At 32.2% G+C, this 15,421-nt stretch overlaps 4 protein-coding genes across 9 annotated transcripts; 1 reads left to right on the top strand and 3 right to left on the bottom strand.

The window, feature by feature from the left end:
* Positions 1 to 731: 731 nt before the first annotated feature.
* On the bottom strand, positions 732 to 1,834 carry LOC111208551 (E3 ubiquitin-protein ligase RING1-like). The gene has a single exon (XM_022707673.2). It carries the CDS (start codon positions 1,152 to 1,154, stop codon positions 909 to 911), a length of 246 nt encoding a protein of 81 aa, XP_022563394.1. The 5' UTR covers positions 1,155 to 1,834; the 3' UTR covers positions 732 to 908.
* Positions 1,835 to 2,692: 858 nt separating this feature from the next.
* LOC106354470 (mental retardation GTPase activating protein homolog 4) lies at positions 2,693 to 6,015 on the bottom strand. 4 transcript variants are annotated; one of them, XM_013794404.3, is made up of 5 exons: positions 5,589 to 6,015; positions 5,459 to 5,503; positions 5,053 to 5,370; positions 4,746 to 4,927; positions 2,693 to 3,109 (listed from the first exon to the last, which is right to left on the bottom strand). In XM_013794404.3, the coding sequence occupies exons 1-5, from the start codon at positions 5,791 to 5,793 to the stop codon at positions 2,828 to 2,830; spliced, it is 1,032 nt and encodes a 343-aa protein (XP_013649858.1). In that variant the 5' UTR covers positions 5,794 to 6,015; the 3' UTR covers positions 2,693 to 2,827. The 4 variants fall into 4 exon arrangements, with proteins under 4 accessions (XP_013649858.1, XP_013649859.1, XP_013649860.1 ...); XM_013794405.3 differs by having other exon boundaries at positions 4,746 to 4,924; XM_013794406.3 differs by having other exon boundaries at positions 5,459 to 5,500; positions 5,589 to 5,928.
* Positions 6,016 to 9,306: 3,291 nt separating this feature from the next.
* Positions 9,307 to 12,128, top strand: LOC106357448 (small polypeptide DEVIL 1-like). Its single transcript, XM_048746397.1, has one exon. It carries the CDS (start codon positions 11,008 to 11,010, stop codon positions 11,158 to 11,160), a length of 153 nt encoding a protein of 50 aa, XP_048602354.1. The 5' UTR covers positions 9,307 to 11,007; the 3' UTR covers positions 11,161 to 12,128.
* Positions 12,129 to 13,570: 1,442 nt separating this feature from the next.
* LOC106402194 (steroid 5-alpha-reductase DET2) lies at positions 13,571 to 15,264 on the bottom strand. Of its 3 annotated transcripts, none has more exons than XM_048746395.1 (4): positions 15,172 to 15,264; positions 14,685 to 14,832; positions 14,149 to 14,587; positions 13,571 to 14,085 (listed from the first exon to the last, which is right to left on the bottom strand). In XM_048746395.1, exons 3-4 carry the CDS (start codon positions 14,494 to 14,496, stop codon positions 13,603 to 13,605), a joined length of 831 nt encoding a protein of 276 aa, XP_048602352.1. In that variant the 5' UTR covers positions 14,497 to 14,587; positions 14,685 to 14,832; positions 15,172 to 15,264; the 3' UTR covers positions 13,571 to 13,602. The 3 variants fall into 3 exon arrangements, with proteins under 3 accessions (XP_048602352.1, XP_048602353.1, XP_048602351.1); XM_048746396.1 differs by having other exon boundaries at positions 14,674 to 14,832; positions 15,172 to 15,261; XM_048746394.1 differs by lacking the exon at positions 15,172 to 15,264 and having other exon boundaries at positions 14,685 to 14,931.
* Between the last annotated feature and the right edge of the window lie 157 nt (positions 15,265 to 15,421).

Raw genomic sequence — 15,421 nt, 5'->3', positions numbered from 1 at the left:
GTGAAAATGATATTTGGATGAAAGGAAATATTGAGGGAATATAAAATTTCTAGAAAGTGAATAGGTTATAAGCCGTGTTTGACCACTGCTTGAAAAATCCTGAAATGAGATTGATGAACTACTATTCTGAAAAATTAAAATAAAAAAATGAAGTTGTGGGAGAGGTTGGTTCACATCAATATTACATATCGACCTGATTAAATCCTTCATCTATGGCACTCTCCCAAAATGCACTGTAAATGTAAAACACAATTAACCAGAGCACGAAACGAGGGAACAACTTTGACAAATCAGATACTTTTGCCAATATGGCAACTCACTTGTCACTTCATTCCACCCTGTTTCCTATTTGGCTGGCTTGTGTGTAGCTTAAATATTTACGCATCTTAGGTGATAAGAGTTTGAATTAGTTTTAGTTTTTAGCTTTTAGTCATAGTTATTAGTTTTGACGAAAACAAATGAGTTTGTATAAAGAATTACACATTGTAATTTGTATGTTATTTTATAGTTGCTGCCTTGCTGGAGGTGGTGAATTCTGATAATACAAACAAATAATTAACAGTTATCTGATTTAAAGTGTAACTTATACTATATCGTGGCCCGTGCGTAATGTATGCAATTCACGTTAAAGTAGAGTGTCGAGACCAGTTAGAGAAAAAGAAAGGCGAGATCCTTTGGGCGTTGATTAAGACTATTTTGTATTAATACTTTAAGGGTTGTTTGTTAACATAAAACCATTGAATTGTGAATGACTGTAAATTTATGTAATAAGAAGTAATGATGTTATTCAAAATTTAAACATCTTGAACTGATTCAAACACACAAAATTTACAAATCAGTTACGGAAATTATAACATATAACAATATATAAACCGTGTGACCCAAGTTTTGAATCAATAGATGAAACCCTAATTTCTACTCCCTTTGTTCCCAATCATCAATCGATCGTACAGCACAGTCCGACACAAGGGGCAAGTGTTTCTGCGTTGAAACCACACCAAGAGGCATTTTTCATGGAAGACATGAGAACAGGTCATGCGTGTAGAGACACCGTGTTTACCGGAGACAAAACTATCCAGACAAATAGAACACGGTTCTGTTTCCATCTTAGAAGTCTTCAACTCCTCTTTGCTCATCTTCCCTAGTTGAACCATCCTCGTTAACACCTCTTCCTTCGATGGAGAAGGGGTTATCTTGACAGTGATGGTCACACCTAAACCGTTACAACCAAAACCTAACGTTGCTGCAATCTCTGAGATCTCTGGGGCTAATTTATCAGACAACCAACGGTGGCTAGCGAACTGATTTTGGAGAACCTCTCTGCGGCTAAACCCTAACTTGGTTGCAGTCCTTCAGATCTTCGGTGATAACCAACGGCGGTTGATGAGTTGATCTTGGATGAGCCTTCGGATGTGGTGACGACCTAAGTAACTAGGGAGACTTATATCTACGCGAACGCTTGGAGAAACTTGAATCTCATCAGATATTGTGTCGACGACGATGATGATTGAGTTTGGGTAGCTTCCTGAACGTCTCTCATGTTTGAAGTCGCTCAGCTCCACATGGGGACGAATCATGTTCTGAACACAGAGAAGAAAGAGATAACTATTTTTTTTTAGAGAATATACATAACTAATATAAGCGCGTCGGCATCGATCACTTCCCTTTTTCTCTTTCTGTTTTGGTATAAAATTTCCTTTTTTGGTTTTTATAGGTTGAGGACAATTATAAATTAATTATTGTAATTTCAGGTGGTAGGAATATAGAATTTTCATTTTGATTGATTAAAACCCTTAAATTATGTGGTATCTTTGACAATTACTCAGTGAAACGCCAACTTATCAACTCAGGGTAACGCTGGAGAAACCACCAGCCAATTTTAACATGGTTATGGGTTTTTGTTTCAAGCCATTTAGATATTTGTTTGTGTTGCAGGCCAGTGATTGCATCGCAGTTGCTTTTGGTGGACGAAGTGATTCGTGCAGGAAGAAACATGAGGAAGCCTACTGCTTAAAGTCCTTAAGCTTTCTTCGTTCTAAATTTTCCAGACCTGTCTTTTTTTTGGTTATGAGAAACATCTTCCAATCTGATCTCTTAGATTTGGTAGATTTTTGGAAACTGAGGAAATGGAAAAACAAACAAAATCTATAACTGTTCTTATAGTGAGCTGACCCTTATTGTAAAAACGCCATGGTTAAAGATTCAGATCTTACAAAAGCATCTATAACAAGGACCTTATATTGGTCAGAGTTACCCTCTTCTTGTACTCTTTCTTCATTTCCTCCAAAACATCGTCCTCGGTGCTGCAGAATCAACGGAAAAGTTCCATGATCGGACAAGTTTGTTTTTAGCATCGGCATGAACTCAGGATACTTTCATCAGGGAGTTGCTAAAAAAAAGAACTTGTGAGCCAAGAACAAACTCGGATTTTGAACTGTACTACACCATTAGAGAACATCGTTTTTTCCCATCTCTTTACACTAATAGTCTAATACTACCAAAACAATGAACACAATTTTTTGCACTAACACAGAAGAAACAGAACAACCATGAAGAAGAAAGAGAAAGCCACAAAACAGAAAAGAGACACTAGAGAAAACTGAAGCATTTTGTTATAGAGAAAAGGGGAGCAAAATAATTGTTAAGCTATTTTGACATTCCCATTGAATGATGAAAATATAAGAAGAGAAAAGACTAATAATATATAACCTCATTAAGATTATAGGTGGTGAAAGACAAAACAAAGAAGAAAATGGGAAAAATCTTGTCAACACTTTTAATTCTTTCTTGTTGTTTGTTGATTCTCTTGTGTGTGTTTAAGGTGTTTTTAACAACCTTTGACAAGATGAGGAATACAAATCGGGGAAATGTACTTTGATTTTCTTGCTTGTCTTTGTCTTGATCTCACCCATGGGAAACATCCACTGCCTCTCTTCTTGTTCTTCTCCATTTGCTGTTCTTCTTCACTCTTCTTTTGCTCTTCTTCTCCTTTTTCTTTAGTCATCTCTTGCTTGTCTTCTTCTTCTTTACTCATCTCCTGCTTCTCTTCTTCTTTTTTACTCATCTCGTGCTTCTCTTCTTCCTTCTCATCCTCTGCCAACTTCAAATCCTGAAAAACCAAATTGCTCACTATCAACATATATTTCAAGAACTAACTTACGTACGTTGCTCCTAAGATGAGGTTTATTTTTACAGTTCAGAAGTTATTGGTCTTTTGGGCTACTTTTATAGTTTCATGTCCAAAGTGTAAATGACGATTTAAAATAAAATGAGATTATTATGTTTATAGTATAATTTGTGCCCTCTCGAGTTACAATTACAAAACCATATTTAGTTACACATTGAGTCTGAGACTATAAGTGTATAGATACATAAATGCATGCACGCATATACTATGTATATATATAGATAGATAACGTATTCAATGATCTTGATGGTAGTCACGTGAGTTGGGACACAAAATCTAGGAATGGGGTCTAATGAAAGATTTTTTCATGAAATATTGATAGCATATGATTGATTATACATTTTTGTGCTTTCTCTGACTATACTCATGTGTACCATGTTTCATATACTGTGAATGAATTCGAATCTTAAAATGAATCCTGTAGCATAATGTATAGAAAACACTAAAGTGGAAGAGTGTTATATCGTTGTCTATTCTGTGACTGAAACATTGGGACTATAATTATTTGTTTGGTGTGTTTTTTTCTTATTTTGCGAAATAATCTAATTATTGACGCACGAGCATTTCAAAATGTTGTGCAATTATTAATTTCCCTACCACATTCATGGACCTCATGGTAGGGAATTATGTAGTTTTTCGAATACTTTAGTAGTTGAGATTTGTTTTTTCTGCCTTTGTTAGCATTTAATACAATTTTCAATTGAATGCACGTTTTTGGGTAAAGATTGAATGCATGTTTTCTTAGATACTCCCTCTGTATCATGGTTTTTAAGGTTTTTAACATGGATTAAGGAAATACAAAATTTTATACGATTTATTTCGGTTACATAAAATATTATTAAATAAAATTAGTTTAAGAGTAGAAAATGACAGTATTTTGTAATTGGTCACAAAATTTAAATGTTATTAAATTATATATAGAATAGCGAGAACATGAATTATTTTGTAACAAAATTTTTTTTTAAGCACCACTTAAAATAATACAGAGAGAGTATAGTATTTCTTTTGAAAAAAAAGATTTGAAATCAACACAAATTATTTGTAAACCATTTTTTTTAAATGATATAGGAAATTTTAAAATAAATCACCTCGAAAATGATATATGATACATGTGTCTGAAATCATATTTTGCTTGTTCTTTTTTTTATTGAATTACAAACCATTTTTTTATGTTTTAAAAAACAACAATTACATTCAAGAACTATACCATATATATAAGACCATGATTAACCTCGGTCTCTTAATTGAGTTCTTAGCTCCGGCTAAGAGACGATTCTTAAATTTTCTTAGATTTTAACTAAAAAAAATTAAGAACCGTCTCTTAAATAAGAGATATAAGAGCCGTCTATTAACTAAAAATATTTTTAAAAAGAAAAAAAAAGTATCAAATAATGAATTAAGAACCCATGCTAAAAGAGAAAAAAAAAGTAGCTCATTAATGAATAAAGTAAAAAAAAATTGGAAGAATTGTTCAAGAACGTTATAATATAAATATTTCTCCCGGTGTGGTTTACAGTCTATATGAGTTTGCAATGTTGTCCACAAAAAAAAAAAGTACCTCTGGTTGACATTCCAGTTTGAGATTGAAATCCACCAGCAAATCATTAGCTTCCACGTATCGTTTCAGCGACCGTTCCATGATCGGAGGCGTCTCTGCCGGACTAGGGCTACCGGAGCTACTATCCACCCACGTACTCTTGATGCCTACATCTCGTTTCAGCCCCACAACTTTCTCTTCTGCTAAAAGAACACCCCACAATTTTATTTTTATCAGAAGACAAAAAAATTAATAAAGAAGAAAATAAACTTCAAGAAAACTAAACTTATCAACAAACAAACGGGGGACATATTTAAAATTTAATCACCTCGAACAAGAACAGGGTCAAGAGCATAAAGATCCTCGTGAATGACTCTGACGTTAGGATTATTATTATTATTATTGGTTTTATTTTGACCAATCTTCGTCAAAGGATTGGGAATAGGGCAGTGAAGAGGAGCAGACATGGTGGTCAAGTTTCTGAAAGATCTTGCACGTAGTGTTTTAGAAGACAAACACTCCATCGGAACTTCTCCAGACAATGGGTTGCATATATATTTCTCTGCTTCGTTCCACTTTGAATTCAACGCAAACCCTTCTTGTGTTAACCAGTCTCTCTTATTGAACATTGACTTTGCTTGTAACGCTGCAACCCAAAAAGAAAAACATTCCTCCTTTGTTTTGAATTTCGTTTTGATTCAATATAACAATTTGATTGCTCGTTAGAAACTTACATTTGAGTGCATTTGTGAAGGAATATGTTGATGGGTCAATCTCTTCTGTTATAAAAATTTATACATTTTCAGAAGAAATAACTCGTCAACACAGTAAGATAAAGAGAAAGAGTGGTAAAGTCTTAACCACCTTTGAGACTGTATCCAGGAGATGAGGCAGTACTAGAGATGTTGTTAACGTTGATTCTTGAAGAAGACTTGTGATAATCTTCTCTGAAGCTGCCAACGTAAGAAGCAGAGAACCTTCTAGAAGTCGGGTTTTCGCGGATGAACCGAGCTCTTCGATCCCATTCTCTTAGGTTCATAAACTCAGGCTCTTCCCCGGGCAGAGCCATTAGAACCGAAATATTTCCTCCTCTTCTTTTTTTTTTTAAGAAAGAAAAAAGCTAACGAGGGAGGAATGAAGCAATCAGGCAGCACCTATGAAAAGATATATACTCTCTTTTTTTCTATAAGTGAATTATTTGATTTGCTTATCTATTACAAAAATCATATTGGGTATTAATATTAAAATTCTTTTGTGTCTCTTGACAGATTGAAAATAGTTATTTTTTAAAAATGCAGAGAGATGCGTCTGAGGTTGTTAATTAATTATATTGACTGCTTGCCATGTACTGAAAAAGTCTTGCAATATAGCAGTTTTGTTTTTTCGTGGGTGTAATCAATTTATACGAATCAAACTCACTTGGCATTTTCTGCTATTTTGTTGTAGTTTTTATTTTAAATTTAAAATATGGTCCTTCTTTCTTTTCAGTGTTTTGAATTCAAATTTTTATATATTTTTCAATTTGCCTTTAATATATAATTTAAATATATAAATATACATATATATATATATGTGTATATAAGCCACAAATAAGTTTATATTGTTGATTCGCCTATTGCAACTTTTGATTGAATTTAGTCTTTAATGATCGTTACTAAACGCAAAATAAATGATTGGAATGTTAGGTATTGGTCATATATCATATATAATTTATATAGTCATCTTGGAATGGTTGTTCGAAGTATATTTTTGTTTACTGTTTCCATTAATTTATTTATTAAAACTTAGCTCGCAGTAGTTCTCTTCTTGAAGTGAGACAGTAGTATTACTGGTATACACTATACACTATATATTTATGAGTTGGAAAAATTAGCCCAGATTATTGGAAAGGTGACATGATCTCTTATCAGTGGTTAATGACCACATGACATTTCACCGAATACAATAGTGTTCACATCAAATTAAATGTTGAAAGCATGATAGTAAATAAAACATTTCATTATCATAAAAATCCACTTTAGACTTGATAATGTGCGTTTATAAACAAAAATAAGTCCAAACAAAAAAAGTTTTTTCTTAAAAACGGTTCATTAATTTATCACAAACTATAAATGTTTTACAATATCAAGCAGTTGCAAATTAGTATTTTCATAACAATTTATAAGAGACTTGATTCCCTTTTGACTGCATTTCTGTCTACAAAATAATGAAGAATTAACAGAGTATTCCTCCCATCTATGTATATGTATTTAAATAGTCAATTTTTAAAAGAATGATGGACCAACAAAAAATGTTGTTGGCCAACGTCTGATTGAGATGGACCAAAGGAGAGATGATGGCACATGGTGAGGGGGTTGGAAGAATGTGAAGAATGGATAGGGTGATATGGAGTTACGTATAATAAGGTATATTTTGATTATTTGAAATGTAGAATAATGGTGTTTGTGTGTGTATAGAGTAGAGTTGTTTTCAATAACATGGTCATCTTTTGTTTGGTTATAGCGAGCAAATTAATTTGATGTGTGATCGAATGGACTCTATAAATAGTGGTTTTGTGGTCGTACACATATCAATATCCATGTCCATGTGAACGTCACATTCATCATAGTTGTACATGTGATGAAGATGACTAACTATCAACTATTTATCTACTCTTCCGAGAATAAGTGAATCTCTTGGATCATAATGCTTAATCCGAATAGAACTTTCATTCATATGCTTTTTGAGAGTATATTTTTCATCATTTAAGTTAGAGCATTTTCAAACATTGCTATTTCCACTTTTATAATAGCATTTAGAGATTAAATTGCTCCAACCCACCTCTATTTTTTTTTCTATAATAGAGATCTCTATTTATTCATCTATCTATAGAGGAAAAAATAGCATTTTTCTATTTTTTGCTATTTTTTATTCTACATTTAGAGATTGCTATTTTAAAGAAATACATTAGAACATATATCACCTCTATTATAGAGTTCTTTTATTTTAACTCTATTTTAAAAGTGAAAATAGCAAAATACATTGGAAATGATCTTATAAATGTGATGAAAGAATCGAATATGAAATTTGGAGTTGGGAAATCCTTTGGACTTTAAGACATCTTGAGAGTGTTCAAGCCAAGCATAAATAATTTCAATAAATTCAAATAAAAAACAAAATAAGTTTAAACTGCACTAAACTATGTAGCAAGTTAAATTTAGTTTGTCTATGTAACTAAGCTATGTACCAGTTAAATTTAGTTAGTCTATGTCACTAAATTTAGTTTAGTTCAAACCAAAACCATTTTTTGTAACAACCAAAACCAAATTAAAACTCAAATTTCAACATATAGGCTAAAGCAATCAAGCGTTCAGAATACTGGCATGTTGTAGACTTGTAGATATATATACAAGAGCTGTTTGAAAAACTTTGGTTTAAGGATAAAAATAACGACCGAGTAAAGCTATTCGGATTGAACCGGTTAAATAAGGAGGGGGCCACAATAGAAACTAATGATTGTGGTGGGAGCAGAAGAGGCAGGCAAATGTAGGCATCACTTGTGACAGGTGAAATAGGGAAGAAAATTATTCATTAATACTATTTGTCTCTTTTTTTTTTCTTTTTTTTTTGCAGATGAATTTTTCAGTTTTCTTATTATTCATTTCGCAATATCAAATACTCTGAATAGCTACTCGGTCACATTGTTATTGCCATTTATTATCTCTTTGTCTAGTTTTCTGTTCGTCTCGAAAAACGTTTATCCACAAAATTCAAATTTGAGCCGGTTTTTTTTGTACTTTGCATTATTAATCATGCCAGTTTCTCTTTTAACTATACATTATGATAGTTGCGAACCATTTTTCAAATGCACAAGAAATTCCGAATTTTCTGGAAATCGAACTCTATACTGGTGTAAAAACTTTTAATATTTGACCATTAGACCACAGTGTTTTCACATGTACTCTTTTTTTAACACAACGATTTTTGTTCGCGTATATCATCATTTCATTATCATAACAATCATCCACTTTAGACTTGATAATGTACGTTTATAAACAAAAAATAAGTCCAAACAAAAAAGGTTAGCCCACAAGGCCAATAAGTAAAAGATCAATAGCCACATAGAGGTGTGTTGTAGATTAGAATTTGAGTATCGATGATTTCGATAGCATGACTAGGGAACCCAATGGGTCAATGAGCTAGTAGTTTTGTGAGATTAGACGTTGGCTATTAGTGACTTTGTAACTTTATTTCTCTGTATTTGTGAAACTAATCGAAACGTTGAACCAATGGACAATAGTTTTCTGAAGGGCCCATGAAAATACAAACATTTTGTTGTATGAGAACACTCTAAATTTTTGAACAAAAAAAAAAAAAAAAAAAAAAAAGAACACTCTAAATTTTGTCCAAAAAAAAGAGAACACTCTAAACAAAAGATTAAGTTTCTGTTTAAAATTGTAAATGTAAAACATACTCCCTCCGTTTTTTTAATATAAGTCGTTTTAGAATTGTACACATAAATTAAAAAATCATTAATTTTTTATATTTTCTAAATAAAAACATCATTAATTATTTACCTAACCACAAATCAATCAGTAATAAAATAGAAAGTATATTATCTTTGGTCATATAACATTAAGTATTAATAAATTTTACATAGAAAACCGAAAACTTCATATAATTTGGAATATAAAAATTCTTCTATAACGAATTATATAAAAAAAATGAGGGAGTATCTAACAGATCACATAGAAAGTCATGTATTTGATACATCGAGATAAATAAATTCAATTTTGTAACAGCTGTATTTTGTATCAATATTTATATATGAGGGGGTCCATAATAAAATCACTAAATTCAAGATATCGGATGCTTCATAAAACAGAAACTAATCACCCTCTATTAAGTCTACTAATCAATGATTAGTTAATCAAACTTGTATTACAAAGACGAAACTAGTAATTGATGCGTTGAACCGTACAGTGTTTTCAGTTACGTACATAATCTTTGATTAGTCCAAGGCAAAGATACGGTCTAGTGATACTTAAATCATGTTCAAATTCAATGTTACATGTAATCAATAGTGTAGCAAAATATCCATAAGAAAATTAATCACATCAATATTAGTCAGGAGACAAGATAAACAAAGTTGTCTGGATTATGCCAGACAGTTAGCATGCAGTCATGCGTAGTCGCGTAGGTCGCTCCACATCCTCGTTTGCTACTCCTTTTCTTTTTTCTTTTCGAAATTTTAATTTGTCTAATACCTACGTGTATTTGGAAAATGTTTATAACAAGTGGATTTGACAAAAATAAAATAAAGTTATTTCAGTGGACAGGAAAACTGAGGGAACATGAACTTTGGAGAAAGCACAATTTCAAGACTCGTCTCTGAAAATGTTCTAAAAAGACTTGTCTGTTCATATACTTTTTGCTTCAAATAACATTGCATTTTTTTGTAACATAAAACATATCATTATCGACAATTCATTGTAACTTACTAGGATTAATATGTTTGTTGAGTTAATTAGTTTCTTCGGAAAATTCAAATGCTCTTGATTATTGATACTTCTTGCACGTTGTATTTTTTTATACTTCTTACTTCTTAGGGTATTTGAACGTAGATTTTGATTTCTCAACAAAAAATGACCACATAATTTTCATTTGTACATTAAAAGAAAAATATAACTGCGAATTCGTACAGATAAAATAAAATCTAATTAAAAATTGTTTCATCCGTAAATCATAATTTTTAATCTTGACTACTGATTCAACAGTTCCCCGTATTTTATGATTTTGTATTTTGAAATGTGATTAATTAAGCAAAGAGATATGTCTACTACATTAAACATGTTAAGTTGTATGGTTAATTTAGTGGAGACTTTGAAGCAAGGCCAGGTTCAAGTTATGTTTGATTGCATTTGCATGGTGGAACACGAGAAAAGACATGTGGGATTGTGTTTTACATCCTCTTAGTGTGATAATTGATAATTGTATTAGTTTTGTTCGATTGTCGAAACTTAGAAAGTAATATTCCAATTTCTTGGGTGTGATGAAGTCATTAATATGCATTTTATCGGTTTTTATCATAAGTGTGTAATATTTTAAACATATACTGTATTGTATTAACTGAAAATTTAACCATGCATGCATGAATCCACAAGTTCTCTACATATACACACCCTCCACAAGTGTATTCTCCTTCAAATCACTTCTGCTTATTAGCTTACCCTAAAAAAAGACAGAAACAAAGTTTCAGTTCTGCTACTTCTGTTCAACAGATAAGTTATTTGGAAGCCTAAAAATGGAAACGAAGAGGGAGATGATGAGCCCAGAGAGATCAAAGCAGAAGAAGAGATCAATAAGTAGAAGATGGGGAAAGTATATGAAAGAACAAAAGGGAAGGATTTACATCATCAGAAGGTGTGTGGTCATGCTCCTTTGTTCGCATGACTGAACCATTAAAAAAGTGTATAAACAATGGCCAAGTTCAAATGTATGTATGCATGTTACATGCGTGTGTATGTGTGTTTATGTGTGCATGTGGGTAACTAGTTAAGTGAGGGAAGATCGTGTTAGAGTAGGGTAAAAACCGGTCTGCTTGGTTTAATTTTGTGAGTTCTACCGAATTGTATATAGTGTGTGACCTCAATCCATCGTTGGTTGTTCTTAAACTAATATTTTACATTGTGCAATAATTTCATACTTTTTCATAATTTAAGAATTATATCGTATGAATAAGTTGTGATAGTTCATCAGATTGATTTATCAAGAGATACAGAATAACAATGTTTTGGACTCGAGTTTCATTGACCTTTAGTTATATAACTACAAATACGCACAACACAAATTTTCAATCCCATAGTTAGTCAAAAATAATGACCACTACTTCAGATAAGTGCTTCTTCTACTACTTGCAAAGTTGCAATACCGCATGATTCTTCATCATCATTGGAAGAACTCTCTGAATGAGCAAGCCTTTCGCTTGCGCTTTAAGTCATCTGCAACACCATCATCGTATTGTTTGTCCCTATACCTCTCTTGTGAGGAGGTCTCAAAGCCTGGTGTTTGAAAAATCGTGATACTCTCGTCATCCCTATTTCTGAAAGAAAAGCAAATAGAACCTCTCTCCGTACAAGGGAAGAACATAATCTTTTATATCTTTTTAAATTTTAATAACGTTTATAAATTTCACGATATTTACTACTTCCTTTTTTTTTCTTGGATAACAAAATCTAAATAGTGGAATGAAAGGTAGATATTGCGAGTTTTTAACACAAATTTATTTAACGACAAAAAAAGACACAGATTTATTAATTTTAAAATTATATAAAAAACTAAAACTTGTCAAAGAAACAACTTTAAGTTTACAATGAGAGTCCTATACGAAACTTCTATTAATGCCATAAATCACAATGTATTACTATGTTACTAGGTAATAACCCGCGCCTTGCGCGGGATGTGATTATTAGTTTCGTTATTTTTAATAAAAAAGACAATAAATCTGTTTAATCTGGATATTGGTTAGGTTTTACGTACGTTTTTTTGTTTTTAATCTTCTAAAATATAACTATTATTTTAAATTAATATTTATTTTAGTTTATTCGGTTAAAACATTTAATTTTTTGGTTTTTTCGGATAAAAACCTAAAATTAATATTATATGTTTATTTTCATATTATGAAGTTTAGATAGTTGTCATGTCGAACCAATAGTTTCATATTATAGTTTTTAAACAGATAATAGTTTAAGAAAAAGAAAAAAAAATTATTAAGACAAATCATTTCACTACAATTTGGTCGGTAGTGAAAGAAACATTAAGAAAAAATATTTCAACTTTCAAAAAAATTAGATACTTCAGCTGTGGTGAATACTTAGTTATAAGATGCTCACATCAAGGTGCACATGTATGTTTATGTAAGAAGTATATAAAAATAGTTAAAAAATATATAAAGATATTGTTAATTAATATTAAATGACATTTTTGTTCAGAATAATACATGAAAGATAAAATTAAAATTTATTTAAAATAAAAAAGACCTTGACATTAGTCATTTTTTCATTAAAAGAAAATAAAATTATATTCGTAAATAGGGGTGGACACATATCAAGTATCTGGATATTTGGAAGCATTCTTGTCAATTCGATCTTTAGCCACCTAGATATTCGGTGACTCCGATATCCGAAATGTTTTAGAATTTTAAAGAATATCCGATTTGATTCGTAAATAAAATAAAATTTTAAAAATAATTTAATAATAACATTTTATTACAAAAATAAAACATTATATAACCTTTTAATTTTAGTACCTAATATAATAAATTTATATTGTAAAACTGATATAAAGTATAATATATATAATTCTTTTCATATATGTATATATATGCATATAACATATCGAATTAGATATATGTTCCTAAAAATATTGGTATTAGTGATTTGCTTCTTTTTTGGATATTGTATTTTAGTATTTGATTTGTTTCGTAAAGTTTCAAATATCAAGATTTTTTGGTTCAAATCAAAACGGATAACAAATCGAATCAAAATTTATGAATATTTTGCTCAATTTTATCTGTAAACAATAAAAATAATATATATATAGTTTGGCTTTTGATTCGTTATCTATTTTTATTCGAACCGAAAAATCCAGAGTTTTATTGGAACTATGTATGTGAGTTTTATATTAAAAAAATCACAAAATACATAGTGTGAACACATTTATGACTATAGTGTGAACGCGTTAGCATATTTATTATCAAATCATTGTGAAGCTGACACGTGTCTATTATAATGTGAATGCATTTATTACAATGCTTCTCTTTTAATATATAAGGGATTTCCCCACTAATGTAACAAACCAGTCGAGAGAAATAAACAAATATCTGGTAGTAGAATAATCTCTAGAAAACAAAGGGAATGAGAGCCTTGATATGCTTAGGGAAGTCATCAAACTTAGAAAGATACCATCTTCTCGTAGCATAACTCCGACCCACAAGATAGAAAGTAGTTGACATGGCCAAAGACATCGAGTAAATGGTCTGAGAAATCATAAAGAAGCCCCAAAACACAAGTATCTCGAACATGTAATGAGGACATATGACTTCACCAAACAGACCACCTTTTGGTATCTTGTACTCTTTCTTCCCACCACCTTCACCTTCCTTCCTCAGCTTAGCTAGCAGAACATGGTGATACATATTCCCAACAATCCCCACCACAAACATAACAACTCCATAGAATTTCAGATCCAAACCCGGCCCGGGTAGTCCCGGAGTGAAGCTTTGGCTGTACAACACCAACGCAGCTGATGAGAAATAGCCGCTGGATATGGTGAAAGCTGCGTCTGAGGCCATCTCTCCACTGTACTTGTGAATGAACAGAACCTGTTCGACGAAATGCCTCAGTCAAAGAAAGCTTTTATGGATATAATCATAGGTTTTTTTTACCTCGAAGATCCTTTTGAAGAAATGGAGGGAGAGTGCTGATTTGAGGAGAAGGAACCTGAGATTTTGAGAAGGTGCGAGGAAGAAAGAAGCCGACGCGGCTAGAAACGCTGGCGTGTATAGACAAAGCATTCCGGTTCTGCTTGATACGCTGCTGAATCGCTGTTTTTGTGATGACGATGATGATGATGATAGTGATGCGTTGTTGTTATTGAATTTGGAGTATTTCAGATTATTTCCTCTCACTTCCGACAGAACCATAACCGGCAGAGCGGCTAAACCGACGACGGTCATAGTATTGACCAATATCGACGGAGGAGGTGGAAACAGAAAGCTTGTCGCTATTTCCATTTAGTTTTTTGGTTTTGGATGATTGTTGTCCTCTCCAATTATCTTACGTTTATAGCCGCACTTTTTGATCAAATGAGACACCGACACATAACTAAGATGCAGTCAATGTAAGATATTAATTAGCTCTTGTTTCTATCAGATGTAGTGGAAATATAAAAATGTGTAAACAAACCAAACCTAAGCCTCACCAAACCTCCACTTGTGGCTGCTTAAGTGCGTGGACAAAGCTCATCTTCTCTTCGCACTGTTTCTCCAAGCAAGCAATATACGATGTACTTACGTGTCACCTTATCCATCGGTCAGTATTGTGTGTACATGGAAAGTTGCACTATCTCTCTAAAATATTTCAACATTTTTTCAATCAATAAACTACGATCTAAGCAAAATTGTAATCATCCACCAAACGAACAAGCTTAAACAGTTTGTAGGAATAAGCCTCTCCTTATAAGATTGTAAGAGTTATCCATGGCCAATAAGATGAGTTGGGAAAAGGCAATGCACAATTCAAAAACTAACAAAAACTAATCACAATAAGAAAGAGGCAAAGTGCATTGTACTCGAATTAGCAGTTTCCCTAAGTAGCAAATCGATATGGTTTTTTTCATTATAGATAGCCTAACGAATGCAACTAGTTGACCAGAAGGATGAATCGGTGGGAGACGCAGCGAAATTTACCAGTTAAAGTTGGCTGGAGAGTGTTGAACCGCGGCGGCGGGAGGAGACGAGGCAACGAGGATATGACTAACGCGCGAGTGGAGGAGAGTGGAGCACGGAATAAAATAAATAAAACGCGACTTTTAAGTTAAAATTTTAAGGGTAAATATGTAATTTCATTTTGGTTAGCGATTGATTTAATTAGTCCACGTGGCCAACTTTTAACATTACGGTAAATTAGAAGTCTCTTATTTTTGGCTGTCAATTTCTA

This window comes from Brassica napus, chromosome C2 (assembly GCF_020379485.1).
Source record: "Brassica napus cultivar Da-Ae chromosome C2, Da-Ae, whole genome shotgun sequence".
NCBI lineage: Eukaryota > Viridiplantae > Streptophyta > Magnoliopsida > Brassicales > Brassicaceae > Brassica > Brassica napus.
The sequence above is the reverse complement of the archived record's forward strand: the minus strand, read 5'-3'. Positions and strand labels throughout refer to the sequence as shown.